Source organism: Schistocerca cancellata, chromosome 6, assembly GCF_023864275.1.
Source record: "Schistocerca cancellata isolate TAMUIC-IGC-003103 chromosome 6, iqSchCanc2.1, whole genome shotgun sequence".
Classification (NCBI taxonomy): domain Eukaryota; kingdom Metazoa; phylum Arthropoda; class Insecta; order Orthoptera; family Acrididae; genus Schistocerca; species Schistocerca cancellata.
The window spans coordinates 377,198,786-377,224,515 of NC_064631.1; the positions used below are offsets into that span (position 1 = coordinate 377,198,786).

The 25,730-nt window shown below is 38.4% G+C and overlaps 1 protein-coding gene across 1 annotated transcript in view; it reads right to left on the minus strand.

Moving 5' to 3' along the window:
• The window catches only part of LOC126088338 (neural-cadherin-like), a 296,369-nt gene that overhangs the window by 139,581 nt on the left and 131,058 nt on the right, over nt 1–25,730 (minus strand). Inside the window, exons 13-14 of the mRNA XM_049906473.1 lie at nt 17,265–17,407; nt 7,061–7,321 (exon numbers count right to left, since the gene is read on the minus strand). Coding sequence (XP_049762430.1) covers nt 7,061–7,321; nt 17,265–17,407 — 404 coding nt within the window. The remainder of the gene's footprint in view (nt 1–7,060; nt 7,322–17,264; nt 17,408–25,730) is intronic.

The following is a 25,730-nucleotide window of genomic DNA, read 5'->3' on the forward strand; positions in this document are numbered from 1 at the left end:
AATTATTGAAAGCAGATTCCTGAGCTGATGGAAGTGGGGAGGGGGGAGGGAAGGATGCATGGAGGGGATAGCAGGAAAGAGGCAGGTCTTTGGACAGGTGACTTATCAGTCACAAAACGAGATGAAAAGGGTACAAGAGTACAGAAGGCACAGCAAACAGAGATGTCACAAGAGGGAGAGAAGAGTAACTGAGTGGGGAAAGGGAGGGGGGGAAAGAGGGAAAAGTGAAGATGGAGAGGAAGAAAGGGAGGGGGCTAGAGAAGAGAGAGGAGTTGAAAAGGGAAAAGAGAAAAGGGAAAGAGAGAGAGAGAGGGAGAAAGGGGGGGCAGAGAGAGATAGAGAGAGACAGAGAGAGAGACAGAGAGAGAGAGAGAGAGAGAATACCGTAACCACTTGGGGGGAGGGGAGTGTGGTGGGAGATGGCAGTGTACAGTCTGTGCAGAGATTGAGTGGTGTGGATAGATGAAAGAAGGGAAAAGGTGAGATCAGACAGAGGGAAAAGTTTAGCAAAGGTTTAGGCCAAGGGGACTGCAAGATCACAAGATATTTCAGAGGGACAATTCTCATTTGTGTAGCTCAGAGAAACTTGCGCTAAAAGGAAGTATCCAAATGGTGAGTGTAGTGAAGCAGCTGTTGAAGTCATTTATGAAAATGCCAGGAAGGAGCAACAGGCAATTTATCAGAAAATTTATCTTTAAAGAGTGCTGTGAAATAATTAGAAGACCAGTAATATCTACCAAAATGAATTTTACTCACAATGACTGTGTGAACCTGAATAGAAATTTTATAGAATTTTCTCTGTGTGGACTTGAAAAGAAATTTTATAGTATTTTCTGAGAAGTATTGCGTAACCACAGGTTATCCAAATTGTGTTGTTGTCATTGTAATTTTCAGTCCAAAGACTGGTTTGATGGAGCTCTGTGCACTTATCTGTCCTGTGCAAGTTTCATCATCTCTGCGTAACAACTTCAATAAACATCCATCTGAACCTGCTTGCTGTATTAACCTGCCACACTGCCCTCATTTTAGTTGAACTGAGTATAAAGTTCTTTTATTCTTAATTCAATTCAGTATCTCTTTGCTGAATATACAATTACCTACATAATCTTCAGCATTCTTCTAAGAAGAAAAAAAACCTGTTCTTTGATTTTTTTGCTCCATTTATTATTTGCAGGTTAACTTTCATTTAACACTATATTGCACATAAACACTATCAGAAAAAAATTACAAACACTCACAATTACATTCACTACTAACATATTTCTCATTTCCTTGTGCTCTGTTATAAAGAACCCTACATTCTCCAAAAAGAAATCAGCAGTTCACATGCATTACACCAGATGTAAGAATGACACACACTATAAATTAAAAAAATCTGCACCCTTGTTTCCACTGATCTTATAAACATAAGAAGCAGCGAATCCGCTTTCAGAACTAAACTACACATATTTCTCTAGAATCATGGATACTAATCTGCTGAGGAATTTGTGAAAGAGAGCTTACCAAAGAAAAGATATAGCTAAACTGTTTCATAACTGTTGAAGTATTTTATGTAGATTAGGTTATTTTCATTTAGTCTTTTGTTGTGTGCTTGCCTCCATAGCTGAATGGTCAGCATGGCAGACTGCTATGCTGAGGACCCGGGTTCAGGTCCCATAATGCCAGAAATTTTTTCTTGTTGGGAAGACTGGAAAAGGGTCCATGCAGCTTTCTGATGCCAACAGATGAGCTACTTGAATAAGTAGCATGGGCTCCAGCTGACAACAGCTGGGAGAGTGATGTGCTGATCCATGCGTATCCATCAGGCATTCAAATCATGCTGCTGGCTCAGGATGACATGGCAGTTGGTCAGTCCCAATGTGCCCATCTGGGGCCAGAATGGTGGAGCTTATGAGGTTATGATTGCGTAGTGTGGATATATATTTTTGTTTATAGAGAAATACAGTTGAGGAGGTACTTGAATGAGAAGCATGGGCTCCAAGATTTACAAAGCTAACAACAGCTTGGAGAGTGTTGTGCTGATCCCACACCCCTCCATAACACATCCAAATGACACCACTGGTAGAAGAATGAGATGCAGTTGGTCGGTCCCAATTACAAGGGTGGTATGAAAAGTTCTTGCAGTCACCACAAGAAGTCAGCACTAGCGCAATGCGTTGTTCACATGATATTCATTGGACTGCTGCCTGTAAACATGTGCCACATCAGTGCTCTTGGAAGAGAGCTGTGACAGTGATGAGGCTCTGCTGTTGTTCCCGCTTAGTGACCTACGAAGACGGAAAAAATCAAAATTCGAGCAGTGATTAAGTGAGCAAAGGAAAATCATGCCAATTTCCAGAATACACTGGGGTACTCTGTTCCTTCATATTCAACTGTTGACAAGTGGACAAATATATTTAAATATGGTCAGGAGAGCTTAGATGATGATCCGCACAGTGGTTGGCCAAGACGTGTCACTACTCCAGAAATCATTGCAAAAGTGCATAAAATGGTCATGGAGGATCACCTATTGAAAGCATGTGAAATTGCTCATACTTTAAAGATATCATATGAAAGTGTGTATCACATTTTAACTGAAGAATTAGAAATGAAAAAATTATCTGCAAGATGGGTGCCGCAACTCTCGGCGTGTGCCCACACACATGTGCAGTCGCCAAGGCAAAATTACAAAAACTAAGGTGTGAATTGTTTCCACACCCACCATATTCAACTCATATGGCTCCATCAGACTTCAATCTCTTCCCAAAACTGAAAATTTTTCTTGGTGGATGAGGATTCATTTCAAACAATGAATTGATAGCCAGAGTTGACAACTATTTTGCAGGTCTGGAGAAAACTCATTTTCGAGATGGTATCAAGGCACTGGAACATCATTTGACCAAGTGCATTAATCTACAAGGAGACTACATTGAAAAAAAAAATGTTTCAGTGATGTAAGTACTTTTTTTCTATTCTGTTCCAAGAACTTTTCAATCCACCCTTGTAACCGGCCTCTGGCCAGAATGGCAGAGCTGATGAGCTTACCTTTGTGCAGTATGGGTACATATTTGTGCTAACAGAGAAATGCTGTTACTAAATAGAAGCTTTCAAATTGTAGGATCTCCTTCTAAAACTATTAGTGTACAAAGCCATAAACTTGTTTTTCTGACAGAAAACTGAGAATTTCTGATCTTCACTTTCTGTATCAAAGTAAAGGAAAAGTAGTATGTGAATATGGACTGGGGGTAAGGAATGAAAGAGGAAGCTGCCTGGTAGATTAATGCACAGAGCATAAATTATTCATCGCTAAAACTTGGTTCAAGAATCATGAAAGAAGGTTCTATATTTGGGAGAGACCTGGAGAAACCAGAAGTTTTCAGATCAATTATATAATGGCAAGACAGATTTAGGAACCGGATTTTAAATTGTAAGACATTTCCAGGGGCAGATGTAAACTCTGACCACAATTGATTGGTTATGAACTGTAGATAAAATGTGAAGAAACTACAAAAAGTAGGAATTTAAGGTGACAGGACCTGGATAAAGGAAAAGAACTAGAGGTTGTAGAAAGTGTCACAAAAACAGTGTTAAGGAATGATTGACAAGAACAGGGGAAAGGAAAACAGTAGAAGAAGAATGGGTAGCTTTGAGAGATGAAATAGTGAAGGCAGCAGAGGATCAAGTAGGTAAGAAGATGAGGGCTAGTAGAAATCCTTGTGTAACATAAGGGATATTGAATTTAATTGATGAAAGGAGAAAGTATAAAAATGCAGAAAATGAAGCAGGCAAAAAGGAATACAAGCGTCTCAAAAATGAGACTGACAGGAAATGCAAGATGGATAAGTGAGAATGGCTAGAGGACAAATGTAAGGATGCAGAACCATACATCACTAGGGGTAAGATAGATGCCCCCTACAGGAAAATTAAAGGGACCTTTGGAGAAAAGAGAGCCACCTGGACAAATATCAAGGGTTCAGATGGTAAACCAGACCTAAGAAAAGAAGCAAAGAAGGGAAAGCAGTAAGGTGGAAGGGGTACAAAAAGGGTCTACACAAAGGCAATGTACTCGAGATTATGGAAATGGAAGAGGATATAGATGAAGATGAGATGGGAAATATAACACTGCATAAAGAATTTAACAGAGCACGATGAGACCTAGGTCAAAATAAGGCCTTGTGAGTAGACATCATTCTGTTAGAGCTACTGATAGCCTTGGGAGAGCTGGCCATGACAAAATTCTTCCACCTGGTGAGCAAGATGTATGAGACAGGAGAACGACCCTCAGACTTCAAGAAGAATATAATAATTCCAATCCCAAAGAAAGCAGGTACTGCCAGGTGTGAAACTTATCGAACTATCAGTTTAATAATTCACAGTTGCAAATCTTAACATGAATTCTTTACAGATGAATGGAAAAACTGGTAGAATGTGACATCGGAGAAGACCAGTTTGGATTCCATAGAAATGTAGGAACACGCGAGGCCATATTGACCCTTCAACTTATCTTAGAAGATAGGTTAAGGAAAGGCACACCTACATTTATACCATTTGTAGACTTAGGGAAAACTTTTGACAATGTTGACTGGAATACTCTCTTTCAAATTATGAAAGTGGCAGGGGTAAAATACAGGGATCAAAAGCCTATTTACAACTTGTACAGAAACCACATAGCAATTGTAAGAGTCGAAGGCATGACAGGGAAGCAGTGGTTCAGAAGGGAGTGAGACAGGGTTGTAGCCTATCACCATTGTTATTCAATATGTATATTGAGCAAGCAGTAAAGGAAACAAAAGAAAAATTTGAAGTAGAAATTAAAATCCAGGGGAAGAAATAAAATCCTTGAGTTTCGTTGATGACATTGTTATTCTATCAGAGACAGCAAAGGACTTGGAAGAACAGTTGAACAGAGTGGACAGTGTCTTGAAAGGAAGATATAAGATGAACATCAACAAAAGCAAAACGAGGATAATGGAATGTAGTCGAATTAGGTCAAGTGATGCTGAGGGAATTAGATTAGGAAATGAGACACGTAAAGTAGTAAAGGAGTTTTGCTATTTGGGGAGCAAAATAACTGACGATGGTCGAAGTAGAGAGGATATAAAACATAGACTGGCAATGGCAAGGAAATTGTTTTTGAATAAGAGAAACTTGTTAACATCGAGTATAGATTTAAATGTCAGGAAGTCCTTTTAGAAATTATTTGTATGGAGTGTAGCCATGTATGGGAGTGAAACATGGATGATAAACAGTTTACAAAAGAAGAGAATAGAAGCTTTTGAAATGTGGTGCTAGAGAAACTGCTGAAGATTAGATGGGTAGATCATGTAACTAATGAGGAGGTACTGAATAGAATTGGGGAGAAGAGAGATTTGTGACATAACTTGACTAGGAGAAGGGACGCAATCTGAGGCATCAAGGGATCTCCAATTAAGTATTGGAGGGCAGCGTGGAGGGTAAAAACTGTAGAGGGAGACCAAGAGATGAATACACTAAGCATGTTCAGAAGGATGCAGACTGCAGCAGTTACCTGGAGGTGAAAAGATTTACACAGGATAGGGTAGTATGGAGAGCTGCATCAAACCAGTCTTTGGACTGAAGACCACAACAACAATAATCATTTATCTGTTACTGGTAAGAGAAGTACTACTAGTACAACCTTGTATGTCATTATTATGTAAACTAAAGCTATGACAATGTCCAAAAACTGATTGCTATATGGACAGCAAATAAATGGTACAAAAATAGCTAAGCCTACCACACTGTTCTGAGCAAGAGACTAATTAAGATACAATAATCATTTATTGTTTTATTTGTAATTTTACAGTATCTGTTGAGCAGTAAATTGTAACTCAATATATATGGAAATATATCTCATCATAATCCACTGTTCTGAGCAAGAGACTAATTAAGATACAATAATCATTTATTGTTTTATTTGTAATTTTACAGTATCTGTTGAGCAGTAAATTGTAACTCAATATATATGGAAATATATCTCATCATAATCTTGAAATGATCTACATCACTGCTTTTCTTGATCTACCCAAACTGACATTCGCCCAGATCATCTGCCACCAGTCATTCTGTTAGTTGACTCTTAAGGATTTCTTTGCAGATCTGCCATCACATCACATTTTATAAATCTCACAAGATTTCTTCAAGGTAACTCCTTCATATCATCAGGTGGGGGGTGCTGGTTACTCCTGAAAGAAGAAAGCTGTTTACTTGCGAGCAGTAACCAGCATTCATCACCTGTTGATTTCAATCAGTTATCTTTAAGAAAGACTGTAGAATTTACACAACATGCTCTGACCACATTCAGCATACTAAATAGGACAGCATTATTATGGTTGTTTTTCACAAGGAACTAAGTTATTGTGACAGGTTGTCATCTACTCTAGGTGCCTGGTTTTGATTTTGGTTGTTCAGGTTCAGTGTTCTGTCAAATTCTTATCACATTCTTGAATTACCCATCTCATCTTTAACCACTCACTTCCTTTTTTCACTCTCATTAAGCTTATATTCACCTTTCAAGACCAAGAGCAATGAACTGTTCATTTCTTGACAATCACCTCATCAACTTTCTCCTTCTACCCTATCAAGATTTTAATTTCTTTCACATTTATCTTTTACCTTGGTTTGTTGCATTACTCCAGCATAAGGTCTGTCAACTAACATGAGTTTCTGAAACTAAGGATCATCAAAACAAGATGTCAGTCTTGTCAATATTCACTTCTAGCATTGCAATAGGTAATGGTTTACTATTTACAATAGTAATAAAAATAGAAGAGAGATGAAAACACAATTCTACAGCTATTTACAAAACAGGAACTGTAATGAAGTGTGATTTTAGTATGAAATTTAACCCATTCTTGTAGTTTAGCAGGTCTTATTTAGACAACAAAAAAAGGTTACAAGTGAAACATAGGACTCTTATTCCTGAATAAAAATTTATAAAATCAGTATCTTGTCCCAGTCTGCACTGCATGTTGCTAAATTAAGCTGAGCCTTTGAAAAAATTCTAGTATTTTTTTAAAAAAATTATGCAACCGAATGACTAATGAAAAACAGTATTTCTTACCTGCCTATTGTAATAAATATTTCTAATACATCCACTGAAACGTTTTGTAAAAGGAGCTCCATGCCAGTGGAACATCTGTGGGTCAAACTCTTGTCTGTGGCAGCCACCTATCTGAAGTGGGTCATTGACATTCAAGTATTCACTGAAAGGTGGTACAACATCTTCAGCCTGACAGATTGTGTAATCAAATTTTGATAAGCTTCCATCCTCTTGCTCAGTAATATCCGCAAATTTACAGAAGTCCAGCACCATTCGAACACTCTGCAAACTCAAGAGTTTTCCACAGTTTCATATTCATGTAATGAAAAGTTCATTTTGAAATTGGTACTCAGATGCACAGACCTTATAAACAAAATACATCACCAAAACTTTCCTTTATGAGTAACACTTTCAGTTAATTACACAGGTTTAAGAAAAATTATGCTCATTTTATATTCATATTTTTCCTGGTATGATGTTCATTCCAAAAAGAAATACCTCCCACAATACATATTTCATATCTGACTGAATTATTTCACCATGTACTTAGGAAATAGAATATTATCTAGTCCCCCTCAGACTTTCATAAGATGGCACTTTACAGAGGCTTCATTAGAAGTATGTTTAATTTTATATTCACACTTAATGGATTTAATTCTTTCTCATTATATGTGATTCCTTAAGAAAATAAAATTAGAAAAGAGAGGTTAAGTGTCGTCGTGGGTGGAGGGCAAGGGCTGTGTGGGGAAGATATGTCATGGAAGAGATTATTGTGATGTGAGATACAAATATAGTTTTTACAAGACATTTATATTCTTGTATAAAACTTGGAACAAGTCCACTATTTGACAGCAAAATGGAATACTAGAGAAACAGTCTGCTGTTATAAATGAGAAAGTTGTGTATCAAAATAAACTATAACCGATTTATAAGTGTTTACATCAATTAGATTTCTGCACCCATGGTCTAGGGTTTGCATCTTTGATTAGTAATCAAAATTTCCTAATGCCAGGTTTGAAACCCAACAATGCTTAAATTTTAATTAATACTCAGTATTGGTGGCCGAAGACTTCCAGCATAAGAAGTCACCCTCTTTCTGTCAATGGTTTTGTCAAAGAAGGCAGAGGGGTGGACAGAGTTTCAGGGCAGTCTCTTGTCCTTGGAGTGGGAAACTGCCCCTAGAGGTGGAATAATCAGCAATGACAAAGGCATGAGGATGCAGAAGACAATGGAAACCACTGCATTAAAGACACATGACATGTAACCACAGGACATGTGGCCTGTAACTGAAAAAATGTCACAATGATCTCTCCTTTGGCAAAAGATTCTGGAATAGTCCCCCACTCAGATGTCTGGCAGGGGACTGCCAAGGGGGAGACAACCATCAGAAAAAGACTGAATAGCCAACGAAAGGACAATAATGTCAGATGCCTGAACGTGGTAGGGAAGCTAGAAAATTGGATAAGGGAAATGCAAAGGCTCAATCTAGATACAGCAGGGATCAGTGAAGTGAAATGGAGAGAAGAGAATGATTTCTGGTCAGATGAGTATAAAATAGGGAAATATCAACAGCAGTACAAAATGTTACAACGGGAGTAGGACTCATCATGATAGAAAGGTAGGGCAGACAGTGTGTGAAGAGTTCAGTGATAGGGTTGTTCTTATGAGAATCAACAGCAAACCAACATTGACAACAATAAATCAGGTATACATGCTGGCATCACAAGCAGAAGATGAAGAGATATAAAAAGTATATGAGGATACTGTACAGATAACTCAATACATAAAGTAAGATAAAAATCCAATGGTCATGGAGGATTGGAATCTGTGCGTAGGGGAAAGAGCAGAAGAAAGGGTTAAGGGAGAATATGAAGTTGATAGTAGAAATGAGAGAGAAGGAAGATTAACTGAGTTCTGCAATAAATTTCAGATGGTAATAGTGAATATTTTGTTCAAGAATCACAGGAGGAGCAGATATACTACGAAAAGGCTGAGAGATACAGAAAGGTTTCAGTTAGGTTACATCATGGTCAGGCAGATGTTTTGATATCAGATATTGGATTGTAAGGCATATTCAGCAGCAGATATAGAATTTTGTGGCCAGCTTGGCTTGGGTCAAATGGTTTAAACAAAAGCTTAAAATCAGGCAAAGTAAGATTACACAGTTTACCAGTTCCAAAGAATGTGCAACGATGGAAGAAGTATTAGTAGCTGTGGAAGAATTCTTCACACAAACAAAAATACTTATTCATAATTTTAACCTTGACTACGTAATCAACACTGAACAACTGGACTGTCAATATCAATCAATGTACAGTAGGTCCCTCTCAGAGAAAGGGGTGAGAACCAATCTCATGCAGAGAAAAGATTTAAACAAGACAAGTCATTCATACACAGCACAGTACACTTTAACTGCATCAGGAAAGGGCATCCCATACGTTTTTTTTACATATTCAGGCACCGTAGGGAAAATTTGGCCCTAATGTTCAGAAAGAGTGGATGAATTAACTCTCAAATTTAAAAGTGTAATTGTGTCCTACACAAAATGAGGGAAGTTCATGAAACTGGTGTACAAAGACTATTTAAAATCTGTGATTCTTCCATACATGGGAGGGAAAAAATTTCTACATGTCCTGTGCAAGTTTCATCATATCTGTGTAAGAACTATAATAAACATCCATCTAAAGCTGCTTACTGTATTTACCTGTCACACTGCCCTCATTTTAGTTGAACTGAGTCATAAAGTTCTTTTATTCTTAATTAAATTCACTATGTCTTTGCTAAATACCCAATTACCTACATAATCTTCAGCATTCTTCCAAGATAACATATTACAAAAACATCTGTTCTTTGTCTTTTTGTACCATTTGTTACTTGCAGGTTAACTTTCATTTAAGACTATATTGCACATAAACACTATCAGAAAAAAATTACAAACACTTACAATTACATTCGCTAGTAACATATTTCTCATTTCCTTGTGCTCTGTTATAAAGAATCCTACATTCTCCAAAAATAAATCTGCAGTTCACATGCATTACACTAGATGTAAAATTGACACACACTGTAAACTGAAAAAGTCTGTCCCTGGTGCAGAGAGCACCAGACTGATCTGACCATATATGATCACATCTTCGTGGACGAGAGGAAAGCGTGCACCTGCACCTTAAAAGTTATCCCACCAAAGGGTACTCTGCCAGCCTTGTAATGTATATTTTTACCGACAGGTTAAAATTTTCATGAAGAAAATTCAGAATACTCCCGATTTGTCGAAGACCAAGAGAGCAATTGCATCCAGGGCTGATTCCATAAAACTACACTCATTAATTTTGTATCAATTCAGGGCACCTACTTTTTTTAATACGATCTAATACGCATGGTTTGCATCAAAGTTAACGGATGAAAGAAAAACCTTTTTGAATGTAAATAGATAATGTTTTCCGGTATGAAAAGGACCCAAACATGGTACCTTCAGTGTGGTAGCTTGTCCACACACACTTGGTTGGAACATGGCCAACGTTACGCATATTACAGCATGCAGTGAACTTCAAAATCAATTTTCTCAAAAACCAAGGCATGTCACTTAAATAGGGGATAGCCTCATACTCAGTGCATGTCCCTCTACAACATGTCTGAGAACCATCAAAATCCGTTATGTACAATTCTGATGGCCCACCAGTAAGACTAAATGGCTGCATTGAAAATGTGAAGAAATAGAAAAAGTAATCATTGTCAGAAGCACTGACTCAGCATAGAGGTAAGTCAATGAAACCTTTGGGGAATCTCAAAGCATGGGTGGTAACATTAAGAGGGCAATGGGAATTCCACTGTTAAATGGAGAGTAGAGGACGGATAGGTGGAAAGAGTACATTGAAGGCCTCTATGAGGGGGAAGATTTGTCTGATGTGATAGAAGAAAAAGAAACAGGTATCGATTTAGAAAAGATAGGGAATCCAGTATTAGAATATGAATTTAAGGGAGCTTTGAAGAACTTAAGATCAATTAAGGCAGAAGGGATAGATAAAATTCCATTAGAATTTCTACAATCATTGGGGAAAGTGTCAACAAAATGACTGTTCACAGTGCTGTGCAAAATGTATGAGTCTGGTGACATACCACATGACTCTCAGAGAAATATCATCCACACAATTCTGAAGACAGCAAGAGCTGACAAGTGCGAGAACTACCGCACAATCAGCACATGCATCCAATTTGTTGACAGGAATAATATACAGAAGAATGGAAAAGAAAATTGAGGATGTGTTAGATGATGATCAGTTTTGCTTTAGGAAAGGGAAAGGCACCAAAGAGGCAATTCTGATGTTGTGGTTGATAATGGAAGCAAGACTAAAGAAAAATCCTGACATCTTCATAGAATTTGTCAACCTGGTAAAAACATTTGACAATGTAAAAGTGGTGAAAGATGTACAAAATTCTGAGAAAATAGGGGTTAGTTGTAGGGGAAGACAGGTAATATACAATGTGTACAAAAGCCAAGACGGAATAATATAAATGGATGACCAAGAACAAAGTGACTGGATTAAGAAGTGTGTAAGACACAGATGTAGTCTTTCACTTCTACTTTTCAATCAGAACATTGAAGAAGCTATGATGGAAATAAAAGAGTGTTTCCAGAGTGGAATTAAAATTCAAGGTGAAAGGATATTAATGATATGATTTGCTGATGACATTGCTATCTTGAGTGAAAGTGAAGAAGAATTATATGATCTGCTGAATGGAACGAACAGTCTAATGAGTACGGAATATGGATTGAGAGTAAATTAAAGAAAAATGAAAGTAATGAGAAATAGCAGAAATGAGAACAGTGAGAAACTTAACATCAGTATTGATGATCACAAAGTAGTTGAATTTAAGAAATTCTACTACCTAGGCAGCAAAATAATCAAGACAGAACAAGGAGGACATCAAAAGGAGACTAGCACTGGCAAAAAGAGCATTCCTGGCCAAGAGAAGTCAACTAGTATCAAATGTAGGCCTCAATTTGAAGAAGGAATTTCTGAGAATGCACACTTGGAGCACACCATTGTATGGTAGTGAAACATGGACTGTGGGAAAACTGGAACAGAAGATAATCGAAGCATTTGAGATGTGGTGCTACAGATGAATGTTCAAAATTAGGTGGAATGATAAAGAAAGGAATGAGGAGGTTCTGCACAGAACTGGAGAGGAAACGAGTATGGGGAAAACATTGACAAGGATGATAAGGTATCTCATACGACATCAGGGAATGACTTTCATGGTACCACCAGAGGGAGCTGTAGAGGGCAAAACTATAGAGGAAGACAGACATTGGAATACCTCCAGCAAATAATTGAGGACATAGGTTGCAACTGCTACTCTGAGATGAAGAAGTTGGCACAGGAGAGGAATTTGTGGTGGATTGCATCATACCAATCAGAAGTATGATGACTCAAAAAAAATCATCAAATACATATTTGAACCTCCTCGTTAATCAAATGTTTGGCATCACTGCATTTAGTGCAGCAGGACCTGGATATGACAGTGGTGGGGAAGGAGGTCCAGAACAGAATCAATCTACTATGTCTCATGAAGTCAAATGAGGAACTGCCTGAATAAAGAAACAGTGGCATCATCAGGATACATCTACTGGCATTAACAGCTGGAAGGACGGGCAACATGTCTATCAGGTGCGAGTTTGCCACTCAAAACAAGACTAAGGCCTAGTCTGTGGTGCTGAAGTTATGTTTGTGTTGTCAGCCACATATTTTGAAAGTTAACCAATTTCTATAACCTGACATTGTAACTGTCTGTTATTTTGCTGTGTTAGAGTGTGCATAGTAAAATAAGGCTTCACATCTTTTCAAATAATTATACTCTGATCAGCCAGAACATTATGACCACTGACTTATTATCGATACAAACCCATCCTGGTGATAGCAGCATAATCTGAGGAGGAATGCACGGTGCATGTAGTATCAGTGAGCATGCTATCAGTGTGTAGAGTGGGGAAGGTGCACACAATCTATTTGAGTTTGACTGGGGGCAAAATGTGATGGTCCTGAGACCTGGCAAGAGTATTTGGCAGACTGCATGACTTGTCGGTGTTCAAGGAGTGCTGTGGGGACTGTCTTCAACAGGCGGTGAAACCAAGGTGAAACTATGTGCAGATGTCATAGGTTTGGGCACATGACTACTGGAACTGGACATTGGCACAGTAGCAGAGCATATCATGGTCTGATGAAACCCAACATCTTCTTCATCAAGCCAATGGGAGAGTGCAAATCCATCATCTTCCAGTGAAACAGCTCATTGACCCCTGTACTGTGGGACAGAGATAAGCTGGCAGCAGCTCCATTGTGCTCTGGGGAACATCCATATGGGCATCCATGGATCCAGCGGAGCTCGTGCAAGGCACCATGATGCCCAAGGAGTATCGTATACTGGTTGCAGACCATGCACATACACTCCTTCATGACGATCACTTTTTCCAAAGGCAGCAGGATATTTCAGCAAGATAACGTGCCATGTCACAAGGCCAGGAGTGTAATAGAGTGGTCCAAGGAACATAGTGGTGAATTCCAATTGATGTGATCACCCTCTAACTCAACATATCTGAATCCAATGGAACATGTCTACAATGTGATTGAATGTGGCATCCCAGAATTTACAGGAATGAGGTCGACTTGTGTATGTAGATGTGGTGCTAACTTCCTCCAGCAACATAGGGAGGTCTCACAGCTTCCATGCCATGACAAGTCACTGCTGTTATCCATGCTAAAGGTGGACGTAATAGCTGTTAGGTAGATACATAATGTTCTGGCTGATCAGTGTACAGCTTTCCCATATGTTAAGCTGATATATTTGCACCTCCATGCAAATGCACAGTCTTGAGAATCAGCCTTACTTGAAGAATTTTCAAAGCACAGCAGTGTGTTTCCACATATAATCAGTTATTTTGTACAAGTAATGACATAATTATCTGCTTTTGCATTCAATCATTTCTACAGAAAATTGGGATTCTTGTGAGAAACAATGACTGTTTTCCCCTGCTCTCAATCTCTGCTTATCATTGTCTTCAACTTACCATGCATGACATCCTCCTGTTCACATACCATCCCATTGTCTTGCGCCCACATAATACTTTCTCTCCTCTTCACTCCCCTACTAGATCCCTTATAGGAATCTTTTCTTATATATCTTCATTTTCTAGTCTGGATCCTATAACTTGCCACTGTACTCTCCCTTTCCTCTCAACATCTCTCCTAAACTTCTCTCTCTCTCTGTGTGTGTGAGTGTGTGTGTGTGTGTGTGTGTGTGTGTGTGTGTGTGTGTGTGTGTGTGTGTGTGTGAGAGAGAGAGAGAGAGAGAGAGAGAGAGAGAGAGAGGAGGGGGGGGGGGTTGAGGGAGAGGTGGGGGGGTTGAGGGAGAGGTGAGGGGGTGAGGGAGAGGCGGGAGGGAGGGGGGGGGAGAGAGAGAGAGAGAGAGAGAGAGAGAGAGAGAGAGGGAGGGAGGGAGGGAGAGAGATCTCGTCCACACTGAAGTGTTTTGCATACAAATCATTTTGTTAGTGTTCTAAATTATGTAGATAATGTATAGGATGAATCAGAAAAGAATGGTAATTTTTCCCTCATTTGGAATATATAATAGCAGAATGTGGACAATAAACAGTTAGGATAAGAAGAGAATATAAATTTCTGAGATATAGTGCAACAGATGAATACTGAAGATTAGATGTATAGATAGGGTAACTAATGAAGCGGTACTGAATCGAACTGGCAAAAGAAGAATTTTGTGGCACAGTTTGACATGCCACATCCTCAGACATCAAAGAATTATCAATTTGGTAATGGAGGAAAGTGTAAGGGATAATTACTTTAGAGGAAGACTTAGGTTTGACTACAGTAAGCAGGTTAAAACTGATGTAGGCTGCAGTAGTTGGATAAATAATGAAATTATTTTGCAACAGATGTATGTGCCTATGAAATCATACCTTTGTTTCATATAATTGCTATGATGGCTTATTAAATGTTACAGCAGTCACAGGCACATCATGAAAGAATTCTTCCACAATACATAACATTTTGCTGATTGAAACCAGTTAAAAGAGAGTTAGATTTTGATGTAAAGAATAACAGTTTGAGTACTACATGCAACTGAGCAAATGAAATGATGATTTTTATTGCTTTTACCATTGTACTGGAAGATGACAGAACAACTACAGATATTGCAGCAAAATCACTAACATTTTCCATAAGCAAGGCAGTTCATATCCAACACATATACACAGAAGGTAACTGCCAAGATTACTAAACCCAAAACAAAAGCAAAGAAAATGGAGACTTGGTCAAAATCATTTTTAGTGCAGCATAGGGAAGCCTATCACAGTTCGATCATTTCAAATTTGAAAGTAAAATAAAGCAATAAAGCAAGTGTAGCCTGGTAATCATTCAGTTTACAGATAGTAAAGAAATTTGCTTGGCCAGTAGGAGACTATGGTGATTTGCATCTCCAGTTGATATGATTCTTCAATACATGCTTGCTCATTTACAATGGCTACTATAGCCATCATAGTTATCTAAAACCCATATATGTAAATTATACTGGATCCCAAGCTGAGTACTTTGAGGTACAAAATTAGTGGTCTACATAGACTTTTATGATTTATGAGGGGGACCAAAAATAAAACTGGAATAACATTGACTTGGGCAGAGCTTGTGTACTACGCATTTCTGCCACTATGTGTGTATAGCACAAGTCATTATCAGTTCAGTGCCACCAGTTCAGTGCCACCAGTTCAGTGCCACCTGTGTTGTCAATCTGGCTTGTTCTGTTCATCTGAAGTGATTCTTTTTGCTAGTGCTGCTTTGTTCTCGTTTTGTCTTTTATGATGACAAATTTAATTGAACAACGTGCGACTGTGAAATTTTGTTTACTACTTGGTGCTTTTAATATCAAAAATGATGCTAAGAGAAAAACTCAAGTGTACAAGTGGTTTGCTCAATTTAAAAATGTTGACATGTTGATTGATGACAAACATCGTTCTGGACCTCCATTACCTGCCAGAAACAATAAAAATATTTAAAAAATTCAAGAGCTTGTGCTCACATACTGTCAACAGAGAACTGATCAATTTTAGTGGATTATCTTGGAGCTCAGTTCAGTGATTTGTGGCAGACAGGAGACTGGTCCTTCCACCCTGACAATGCACCTGCAGGCACAGCCATCTCTGTTAGACAGTTCTTAGCTAAAAGTGGCATGGTTCCACTGCCCACACATCTTAATCACCTATCCTGGCTCTGCGCAAATTTTTCTTGTTTTCACACATGAAAAGGGGCATGAAAAGACACCAATTTCACAACATGTTTCAAACTGTGGAAGCACCAGTGGGGCAAATGTATTAGTTGTAATAGACAGTAGTATTTTGAAAGGGATACGGTTGTTTTGTAAACAATATGAAAATATATAGCTCTTAAAAATATTATATTTTATTTTATTTTTTTATTTTTTTTATACTCCCTCATATTGACTTAAGCACAGCACACACTTATAACAACAATTTAAGCTCAAACTTTCACTTTGAGCCTAATGGTCTAACGGTGAAGTGCATGCTGTTATTTAATTGTAGCAACTTTCAAAGTGACAGCCGATAGTCTCAATGCATGCATCACAACAGCACATAAAATTCTGTCACTCTCTTTCAAATACTCAAATTGTTTATTGAAAAATGAAGTGTTTGTTATGATCATATCAGCACTAATGACTTCACATAAAATCTGCATGTGTGAGATTTAGTAACTGCACAGGAGACTGTATCAGGTTTGAACCTCCATCCTAAATACATTAGGAAATGCTTCATCGCATTACAAACAGTGAGACATTAAATGCTTTCATTTTGGTAAGACTTCTATCTAATTGCTGACTAAAAGAAACATTGAATTTGTGATGCATCCATGATATATCCTAGATATTATCCCTTATGTGTTTATTTTCACTTGTCTGAAGCTGAAGGTCTATGGTAATTAATTTTTAAATCATGAAGGCTTGTTACTGAAAGAGTAGCAACCAGTTCAAAAGGCAATGTGGGAAGATGTGTTTTTGATACTTGTGGATGTGAAATAATTATATATTCTTTTTCTATTTGGAATGCAACATTTTTGAGTTTAGGGTTCAAAATACTATATTTTCAGCATCTAGCAACACAATGAATGGAAAATGAAGTAAATACGTAATTATTTTAACATACTTCTGTGTCCCAGAAAATGTCGATCCTGTGCCATTCTTCATCATTTAACTCTTTTCTTGTTATTATTTTGAGCTCTAATGTGCCAGAGCCAAAGTCAACCAGAAGTCTTGGCATCCCATCTACCAATTCAAGTGATATAAAATCTGCAAGAGAAATATGTAAACTACTAGTTGAGACTGTCGCCAGACATGCAACGACATATTTCATAATATTCTCAAACACAACTTCCTCATTAGAAACAAGGGCCAGTAAGACACAACAGAGATGTGATCTGTCTCTAATGCGAATAACTGATCTTGCCATCCATTCAAAAAACATGTTTGCAGGTATCTTCATGCTTGACAGATGTGGAATATGGTAACACCTATTATAAATGTATTTATAAACTGCAATAACAAATAAATATAGTTACTGCTGGATCATTTATGTCTTTAATAAAGGGCTTTAGCTGTACTATGCAGATGCCTTGATGATATTAAACAGGCAGAAATTCACTACTTTTCTAGTTACATTATTTAGCTTACATTTACAATATCTGCCAACCTGTATTTATAAACTGCAATAACAAATAAATATAGTTACTGCTGGTCCATTTATGTCTTTAATAAAGGGCTTTAGCTGTACTATGCAGATGCCTTGATGATATTAAACAGGCAGAAATTCACTACTTTTCTAGTTACATTATTTAGCTTACATTTACAATATCTGCCAACCTGTACTTCCTATTTTTCTAAATATATCAATGATATCATGATAATATGTGACTTCAGTTGTGTTAATAAATCATGCTGACTTTCACATTTGACATGGTTTCTGTTACAGATAGTACAATCTGTACAAGGTCTAATCATAAAAGAATCAATTAAGAATCAGTGATACAACTTTGTAAGCTTTCTCAGCAGAATAATTTGTGAGACTCTCCTTTGTTTGACAAGACTCAGAAGCAGCAGTGCCTCACTTGAAGATAATAGCCTAATGGATCACTGAGATATTGGATCAAATCGATTTGAAAATGTGGTTGTAAAAATGAGAAGAGTATCACAAGAATCATTGATCTTTGTTACAGAGAACGCTGAATTCCCTCTGCTTCTCTACTTTTATGTAAACTTTGCAGAAGGTGCTTTTAGTCATTAAGTAATAATTTGTATGGAACACACATAAGCAGTAAGGAAACAGTTTCATTACAACACACAGGAAAACTAAACATAACAATGAACAATAATGAATTTAAAATATTAACAAATTCAAACTTCAGTCCTAACAAACTTGAAGTACAATTCAAGACTCTGTTAAAGGCTATTTTTATGACTGGTTTGATATGACTTGCCACAAATTCCTGTGCCAAACTCTTCATATCAAGGGTAGCACTTTCAACCTACATCCTCAGGTACTTGTTGTATGTATTCCAATCTCTGTCTTCCCCGACAATTTTTACCCTCTATAGTCCCCTCTTCTACCATGGAAGTTATTTCTTGATGTCTTCAAACATGTCCTGTGATCCTGTCTCTTCATCTTGTCAGTGTTTTCCAGATTTTCCTTTCTACAGTAATTCTGCAGAGACTCTCCAAATATCTTAACTTATCAGTCACCCAATTTTCAACATTCTTCTGCAGAACCACATCTCAAATGCTTCAATTTCTCTTCTGGTTTTCGCACTGTTCATGATTTATTACCATATAATTGAAACATGTCAAAAATTTCTTCACAAAAAAGAGCCCTATGTTTGATACTAGTAGACTTTTTGTGGCTAGAAATGCCCCCTCTGCCTGTTCTAGTCTGCTCTTTATGACCACCTTGTTATCTGTCATGGGGTAGTTTGCTTCCATGGTAACACAGCTTCTTAACTTTGTGACCTCCAAGTTTGTTGTTCAGTTTCTCAGTATCCTCATTTCTGTTGTTTCTTATTACGTTCATTTTTCTTGCATTTCTTCTCAGTCCATATTCTGTATCCATTAGATTGTTCATTCCAGTCAGCAGATCCTGCAATTCTTCTTCACCTCCCCTGAGGATAGCAATAATATCATCAGTGAATCGTATCATTAATATCCATTCATCCTTAATTTTAATCCTATTCTTGAACCTTTCTTTTATTTCCATCATTGCTTGTTCAATGTACAGATTGAACAATAGGGGTGAAAGATTACATCTCTGTCTTACAGCCTTTTTAACCTCACTTTGTTCTTGATCTTCCAACTTTATTGTCCCCTTTTGGTTCTCCTACATGTTATAGATTACCTGCCATTCTCTATAGCTTAGTCCTATTTTTCTCCAAATTTTGAATGCCTTGCACCATTTTACACAACTCAAACCCTATGAACTTCTCTTAATTTTTCTTCTGTCTTGCTTCCATTATCAACAGACTGTCTCTCTGGTGTGTTTACCTTTCACCGCGAGTGATGCTTTTTAAATCCGTATAGCAGAGATGCTGAGTCGCAGATAGGCACAACAAAAAGACTCTCACAATTAAAGCTTTCAGCCATTAAGGCCTTCATCAACAATAGCTACACACACACACACACACACACACACACACACACACACGGAAAACATTTAGGATTATAAACAGACACACCACTGAAACCTTTACTCAGCAATTACAGCTTGTGGACTGGTCTCCTGTATATGCTACAGTTGATGTTAATTCAAAATTTAATATATTTATCAATGAAGTTACAAGCCTTTTTGAAGAATTATTTCCTAAAAAGTCTGTGAGAGAAAACCTGTTCAAGTCTGGAAACAAGCCTTTGATTACTAAAGGCATCAAAATGTCTTGTAAAACAACAAGAGAACTACACTCCTGGAAATTGAAATAAGAACACCGTGAATTCATTGTCCCAGGAAGGGGAAACTTTATTGACACATTCCTGTGGTCAGATACATCACATGATCACACTGACAGAACCACAGGCACATAGACACAGGCAACAGAGCATGCACAATGTCGGCACTAGTACAGTGTATATCCACCTTTCGCAGCAATGCAGGCTGCTATTCTCCCATGGAGACGATCGTAGAGATGCTGGATGTAGTCCTGTGGAACGGCTTGCCATGCCATTTCCACCTGGCGCCTCAGTTGGACCAGCGTTTGTGCTGGACGTGCAGACCGCGTGAGACGACGCTTCATCCAGTCCCAAACATGCTCAATGGGGGACAGATCCGGAGATCTTGCTGACCAGGGTAGTTGACTTACACCTTCTAGAGCACGTTGGGTGGCAAGGGATACATACGGACGTGCATTGTCCTGTTGGAACAGCAAGTTCCCTTGCCGGTCTAGGAATGGTAGAACGATGGGTTCGATGACGGTTTGGATGTACCGTGCACTATTCAGTGTCCCCTCGACGATCACCAGTGGTGTACGGCCAGTGTAGGAGATTGCTCCCCACACCATGATGCCGGGTGTTGGCCCTGTGTGCCTCGGTCATATGCAGTCCTGATTGTGGCGCTCACCTGCACGGCGCCAAACACGCATACGACCATCATTGGCACCAAGGCAGAAGCGACTCTCATCGCTGAAGACGACACGTCTCCATTCGTCCCTCCATTCACGCCTGTCGCGACACCACTGGAGGCGGGCTGCACGATGTTGGGGCATGAGCGGAAGACGGCCTAACGGTGTGCGGGATCGTAGCCCAGCTTCATGGAGACGGTTGCGAATGGTCCTCGCCGATACCCCAGGAGCAACAGTGTCCCTAATTTGCTGGGAAGTGGCGGTGCGGTCCCCTACGGCACTGCGTAGGATCCTACGGTCTTGGCGTGCATCCGTGCGTCGCTGCGGTCCGGTCCCAGGTCAACGGGCACGTGCACCTTCCACCGACCACTGGCGACAACATCGATGTACTGTGGAGACCTCACGCCCCACGTGTTGAGCAATTCGGCAGTGCGTCCACCCGGCCTCCCGCATGCCCACTATACGCCCTCGCTCAAAGTCCGTCAACTGCACATACGGTTCACGTCCACGCTGTCGCGGCATGCTACCAGTGTTAAAGACTGCGATGGAGCTCCGTATGCCACGGAAAACTGGCTGACACTGACGGCGGCGGTGCACAAATGCTGCGCAGCTAGCGCCATTCGACGGCCAACACCGCGGTTCCTGGTGTGTCCGCTGTGCCGTGCGTCTCATCATTGCTTGTACAGCCCTCTCGCAGTGTCCGGAGCAAGTATGGTGGGTCTGACACACCGGTGTCAATGTGTTCTTTTTTCCATTTCCAGGAGTGTATGTGCTGCAGCCAGTAGTTCAAATGATAACAGTAGGATTACACACTATAAAATTTACAATAAAGTTCTGAATAAGACCATTCAGGCAGCAAAGAACATGTGCTTGAAGACAGAAATTGACAACTCGAGCAATAAAGTAGAAACCATCTGGAAATTAGTAAAGAAGGAAATGGGGATAAATGCAGTTTGTACAGAAAATATCCAAATCAAAAGTGAGGGTAATCTTGTTAGCGATCCAAAAACAGTTGCAGACACATTCAACAACAATTTTTTAACAGTAACAGAAAAAATAGGTTTACAAGGGTCCATGAAGCAAGCCATCAATCTTTTGAAAGCTAGAGTACATGGTTCAGTACAACACATGAAGGTAAAAACAGTCACTGTTCAAGAAATTGAAAGAGTTATTAAATCCCTGAAAAGTAAAAACTCTGCTGGAACTCACAACATTTCTAACAAATTATTAAAATACTGCTCCAGTAAAGTAGTACTGTAAGTAAAGTCCTTTGCCACACTTTTAATGCATCACTTAAGCAAGGAATAGTTCCTGAGAGGCATAAGTATGCAGTTGTAAAACCACTGTATACAAAGGGGGATAAGAAGGATACTGCTAACTATAGGCCAGTATCACTACTGACAAGCTTTTCAAAGGTTTTAGAGAAACTAATGCATGTCAGGATAGTTAAGCATCTCAGTGAATATCTTCAGCAAAAGTCAGTTTGGGTTTCAGAAAGGTTTGTCAACAAAAGATGCAATATTTGCATTTACTGGCAAACTCTTGGAATCTATCAACAAAAAACTGAAAGTGGTTGGCATATTTTGTGACCTAACATAAGCATTTGACTCTGTAAATCACCAAATTCTTTTACAAAAAGCTGCACATCTCGGTATAAGTGGTGCAGCAGGGCAATGGCTTCACTCATACCTGTCAAACAGGAAACAAAAAGTTGTAGTAGAGAGTGAAGATGCTGTCCCATTATCTTCAGAATGGGGTATCATCACATGTGGGGAGCCGCAGGGCTCAGTTCTGGGCCCCCTACTTTTTATTATATTTATAAATGATCTCCCTCTCTGTATGGAATATTGTAGATTCACCATTTTCGCTGATGACACTACACTACTTATTGATAATTCAGTAGACAAACTTGAGGTAACAGCAAATAGGGTTTTAAATGAAACGGTGAACTGGTTTAACATTAATGGTCTTTCTTTAAATTACTGTAAAACAAACTACATTCAGTTCCAAACAACATCCAAAGATGAGGAAATAGTAGTAAAACTAGGTGAGCAGACAATAACCAGGGTAGATTCCTCAAAATATTTAGGCTTGCATATTGATAGCAAACTGAATTGGTCAAACCACATCCTGGATCTATGCAAAAGACTAAGTTCAGCGACATATGCACTGAGCATTGTTTCTTCTTATAGAAATATGGAAACTATGAAGTCAGCGTATTATGGTTACTTTCATGCAATTCTGGCATTTGGAATTATATTTTGGGGAAATCAGCCACTGGCTAAAAAAGTACTGTGTCTACTAAAAAAAAGAGCCATAAGGATCATGTCTGGAGTCCATCCTACAGCCACATGCAGGAATCTTTTTAAGTCGTTTGAAATACTTACATCCACTGTGCAATATGTATTCTCTTTGATGTGCTTCATAAGGAAAGAAAAATCCATCTTTAAGCTGAATAGTGCATATCACAGTCACAATACTAGAAGGAAACACGATATCCACTATGAACAGCCAAATCTAAGTATGGTGCAGAAAGGAGTCCATTTCAGTGGCTGTAAGATTTTTAATGCCCTCCCTTCAAGAATGAAGTGTTTGGTAGATGATGATCTCTTGTTTTAAAAAAAACCTTAAGGCAATTCCTATTGCAAGGATCATTTTATACAATAGAAGAGTTCCTGAACTACCGTGTTTAACATTTGTTGTATTGTAAATCGCAAATGTATGCCTAAATTTGTATTTTTAATACCGAATATTTTTAATGTAAACATATATTTTGCCATATTTATTTCTCTGTAACACTTATTATTTTGTAATCGTTATCTATCTCTAAAATGTATTTTTTGTAGTGGGACCTAAGTTAATGTTTACTGTTTTTGTTTTGTTTTATGTATTACCATAAATTCTGGCCAAAAGCTTGTAAAATTGACACATTCCATATCCTGTGATAGTGTCATAACATGAATCACTGGAACAAGAGATAAAACACAAACGCAGCTTACACATACAACTGTAGCCTCAGGCAAGAGTGCAGTCTCAGGCAAGACTGCAGTCATGTGTGTGAATTGTGTTTTCATGAGTGTTGTGTGTGTATGTGTGTGTATTGTTGACAAAGGCCTTAATGACCAAAAGCTTTAATTGATGAGTCTTTTTGTTGTGTCTATCTGCCACTCAGCATCTCTGCTATATGGTAATGTTCCTTCTCATAATATTGTTACATTCCATCCTGGATTTTACATTGTTTGATTTTTAAATCCATGCAAAACTTGATAAGAAGAAGGGACCGGTTGGTAGGACATGTTCTGAGGCATCAAGGGATCACAAATTTAGCTTTGGAGGGCAGCGTGGAGGGTAAAAATCGTATAGGGAGACCAAGAAATGAATACACTAAGCAGATTCAGAAGGACGTAGGTTGCAGTAAATACTGGGAGATGAAGAAGCTTGCACAGGATAGAGTAGCATGCAGAGCTGCATCAAACCAGTCTCAGGACTGAAGACCACAACAACAACTTGCTGATTTGTGTACAGACACTTTTCTGTCTCAAGGAAATTTTTTTTATATTTGAACTCAGAATGCGCTCGAGAATCCCGAGGTAACCAATGTTAAGGATACTGGACTTATGGATGTTCATTCTTTTAACCTTTCTTACATACAGGATTCACTTGTATTTTTCTCCAGTTGCTTGAGACTTTGTCCTGGATGAGAGATTCATGACAAATGCAAAATAAGTAAGGGGCCAATGCCACACAGTATTCTCTGTGAAACTGAACTGGGATTCTGTATGGACCTGTGCACTTATTTGTTTTCAACTCTTTCAGTTGCTTCTCCATGCCAGTGATGCCTATTTCCTTGTCCTCAATGTGAAAGTCTGTGCAAAAGTCAAATGATGATATTTTGAACAGTCCTCCTGAGTGAATGATATTATAAATGTGAAATTTAAAATTTCGGCTTTCCTTTTGCTGTCTTCTGTTGACCCATCAGACATGGTGAGTGACATGATAGAAACCTGTGAGTGACATGATAGAAACCTGTCATCCACTTTGTGATTTTATGAATGACCATAAGTTCCTTGGGTTCTTGGCAAGATATTGTGCTATGGTATGATGGTGGAAGTTTTTGTATGTTTCATGCATTCTTTGGAATCGGATCATAATGCTACACTATTCAAACCTGCATAATGCCTTACATTTTCAGAGCAACTCAAACAATACAATAAGTTGAGATTTTCTGAGTGTTGTTCCATGAAACCATGTCAAACAGACAAACAAACACACACACACACACACACACAATATATGGCACATCTTCTGCTTATGCTCACATTGACTAAACTCCTGAGGACATGTAGGTAAGGTTGGAATGTGGAACAGCATATTTTGAAGAATGGGAAATGCTATGCAATAGCAATGTTAAATTGTTTATTTCTCATAAGTTACTTAAAAAAGTCTAAATGAATCTGCTGAGAGAAGAAAAGACATTTCTACGCATACAGACAAATTTTCGCTCACAGAAGTTTGTTTTCATACAAAGGAATTTTACACATTTTTTACAAAGAAAGAAGAGAAAAAACGGGTATTCAGACTAGCTGCACTGTTCTTTTATTATTTTATGAAACACTTACATTAACTTATAATATACTTGTATCATTTTATTTCTCTGCAAGCTGAATTGAAATAACTTAGCAGCTTACAAAAGAACATTGAATATACCAGCATGAAAAATTAAGAAAGAAGAAAAACAAATGATTTGCTGTTTTCACTCAATTTACCAACATGGAGGGTTCACAAAGATAATACAGTATATACTGGGATTCCAAACACACAAAGAAAATGTGTAATACCGCATCATAGTCTATTGGTTACCATCACTGACTCTGGATCTTGAGGTCATAAGTTAAATTGCAGCTTGGTTGGAGATTTTCTTGATTCAGATGCTGAGTGTTTATGTTGACCGAACAATTTCATCTCATGCTTATCGTGTAAAGGCACAGAGTCCACTGAAGGGGCATCAAATACAAAGA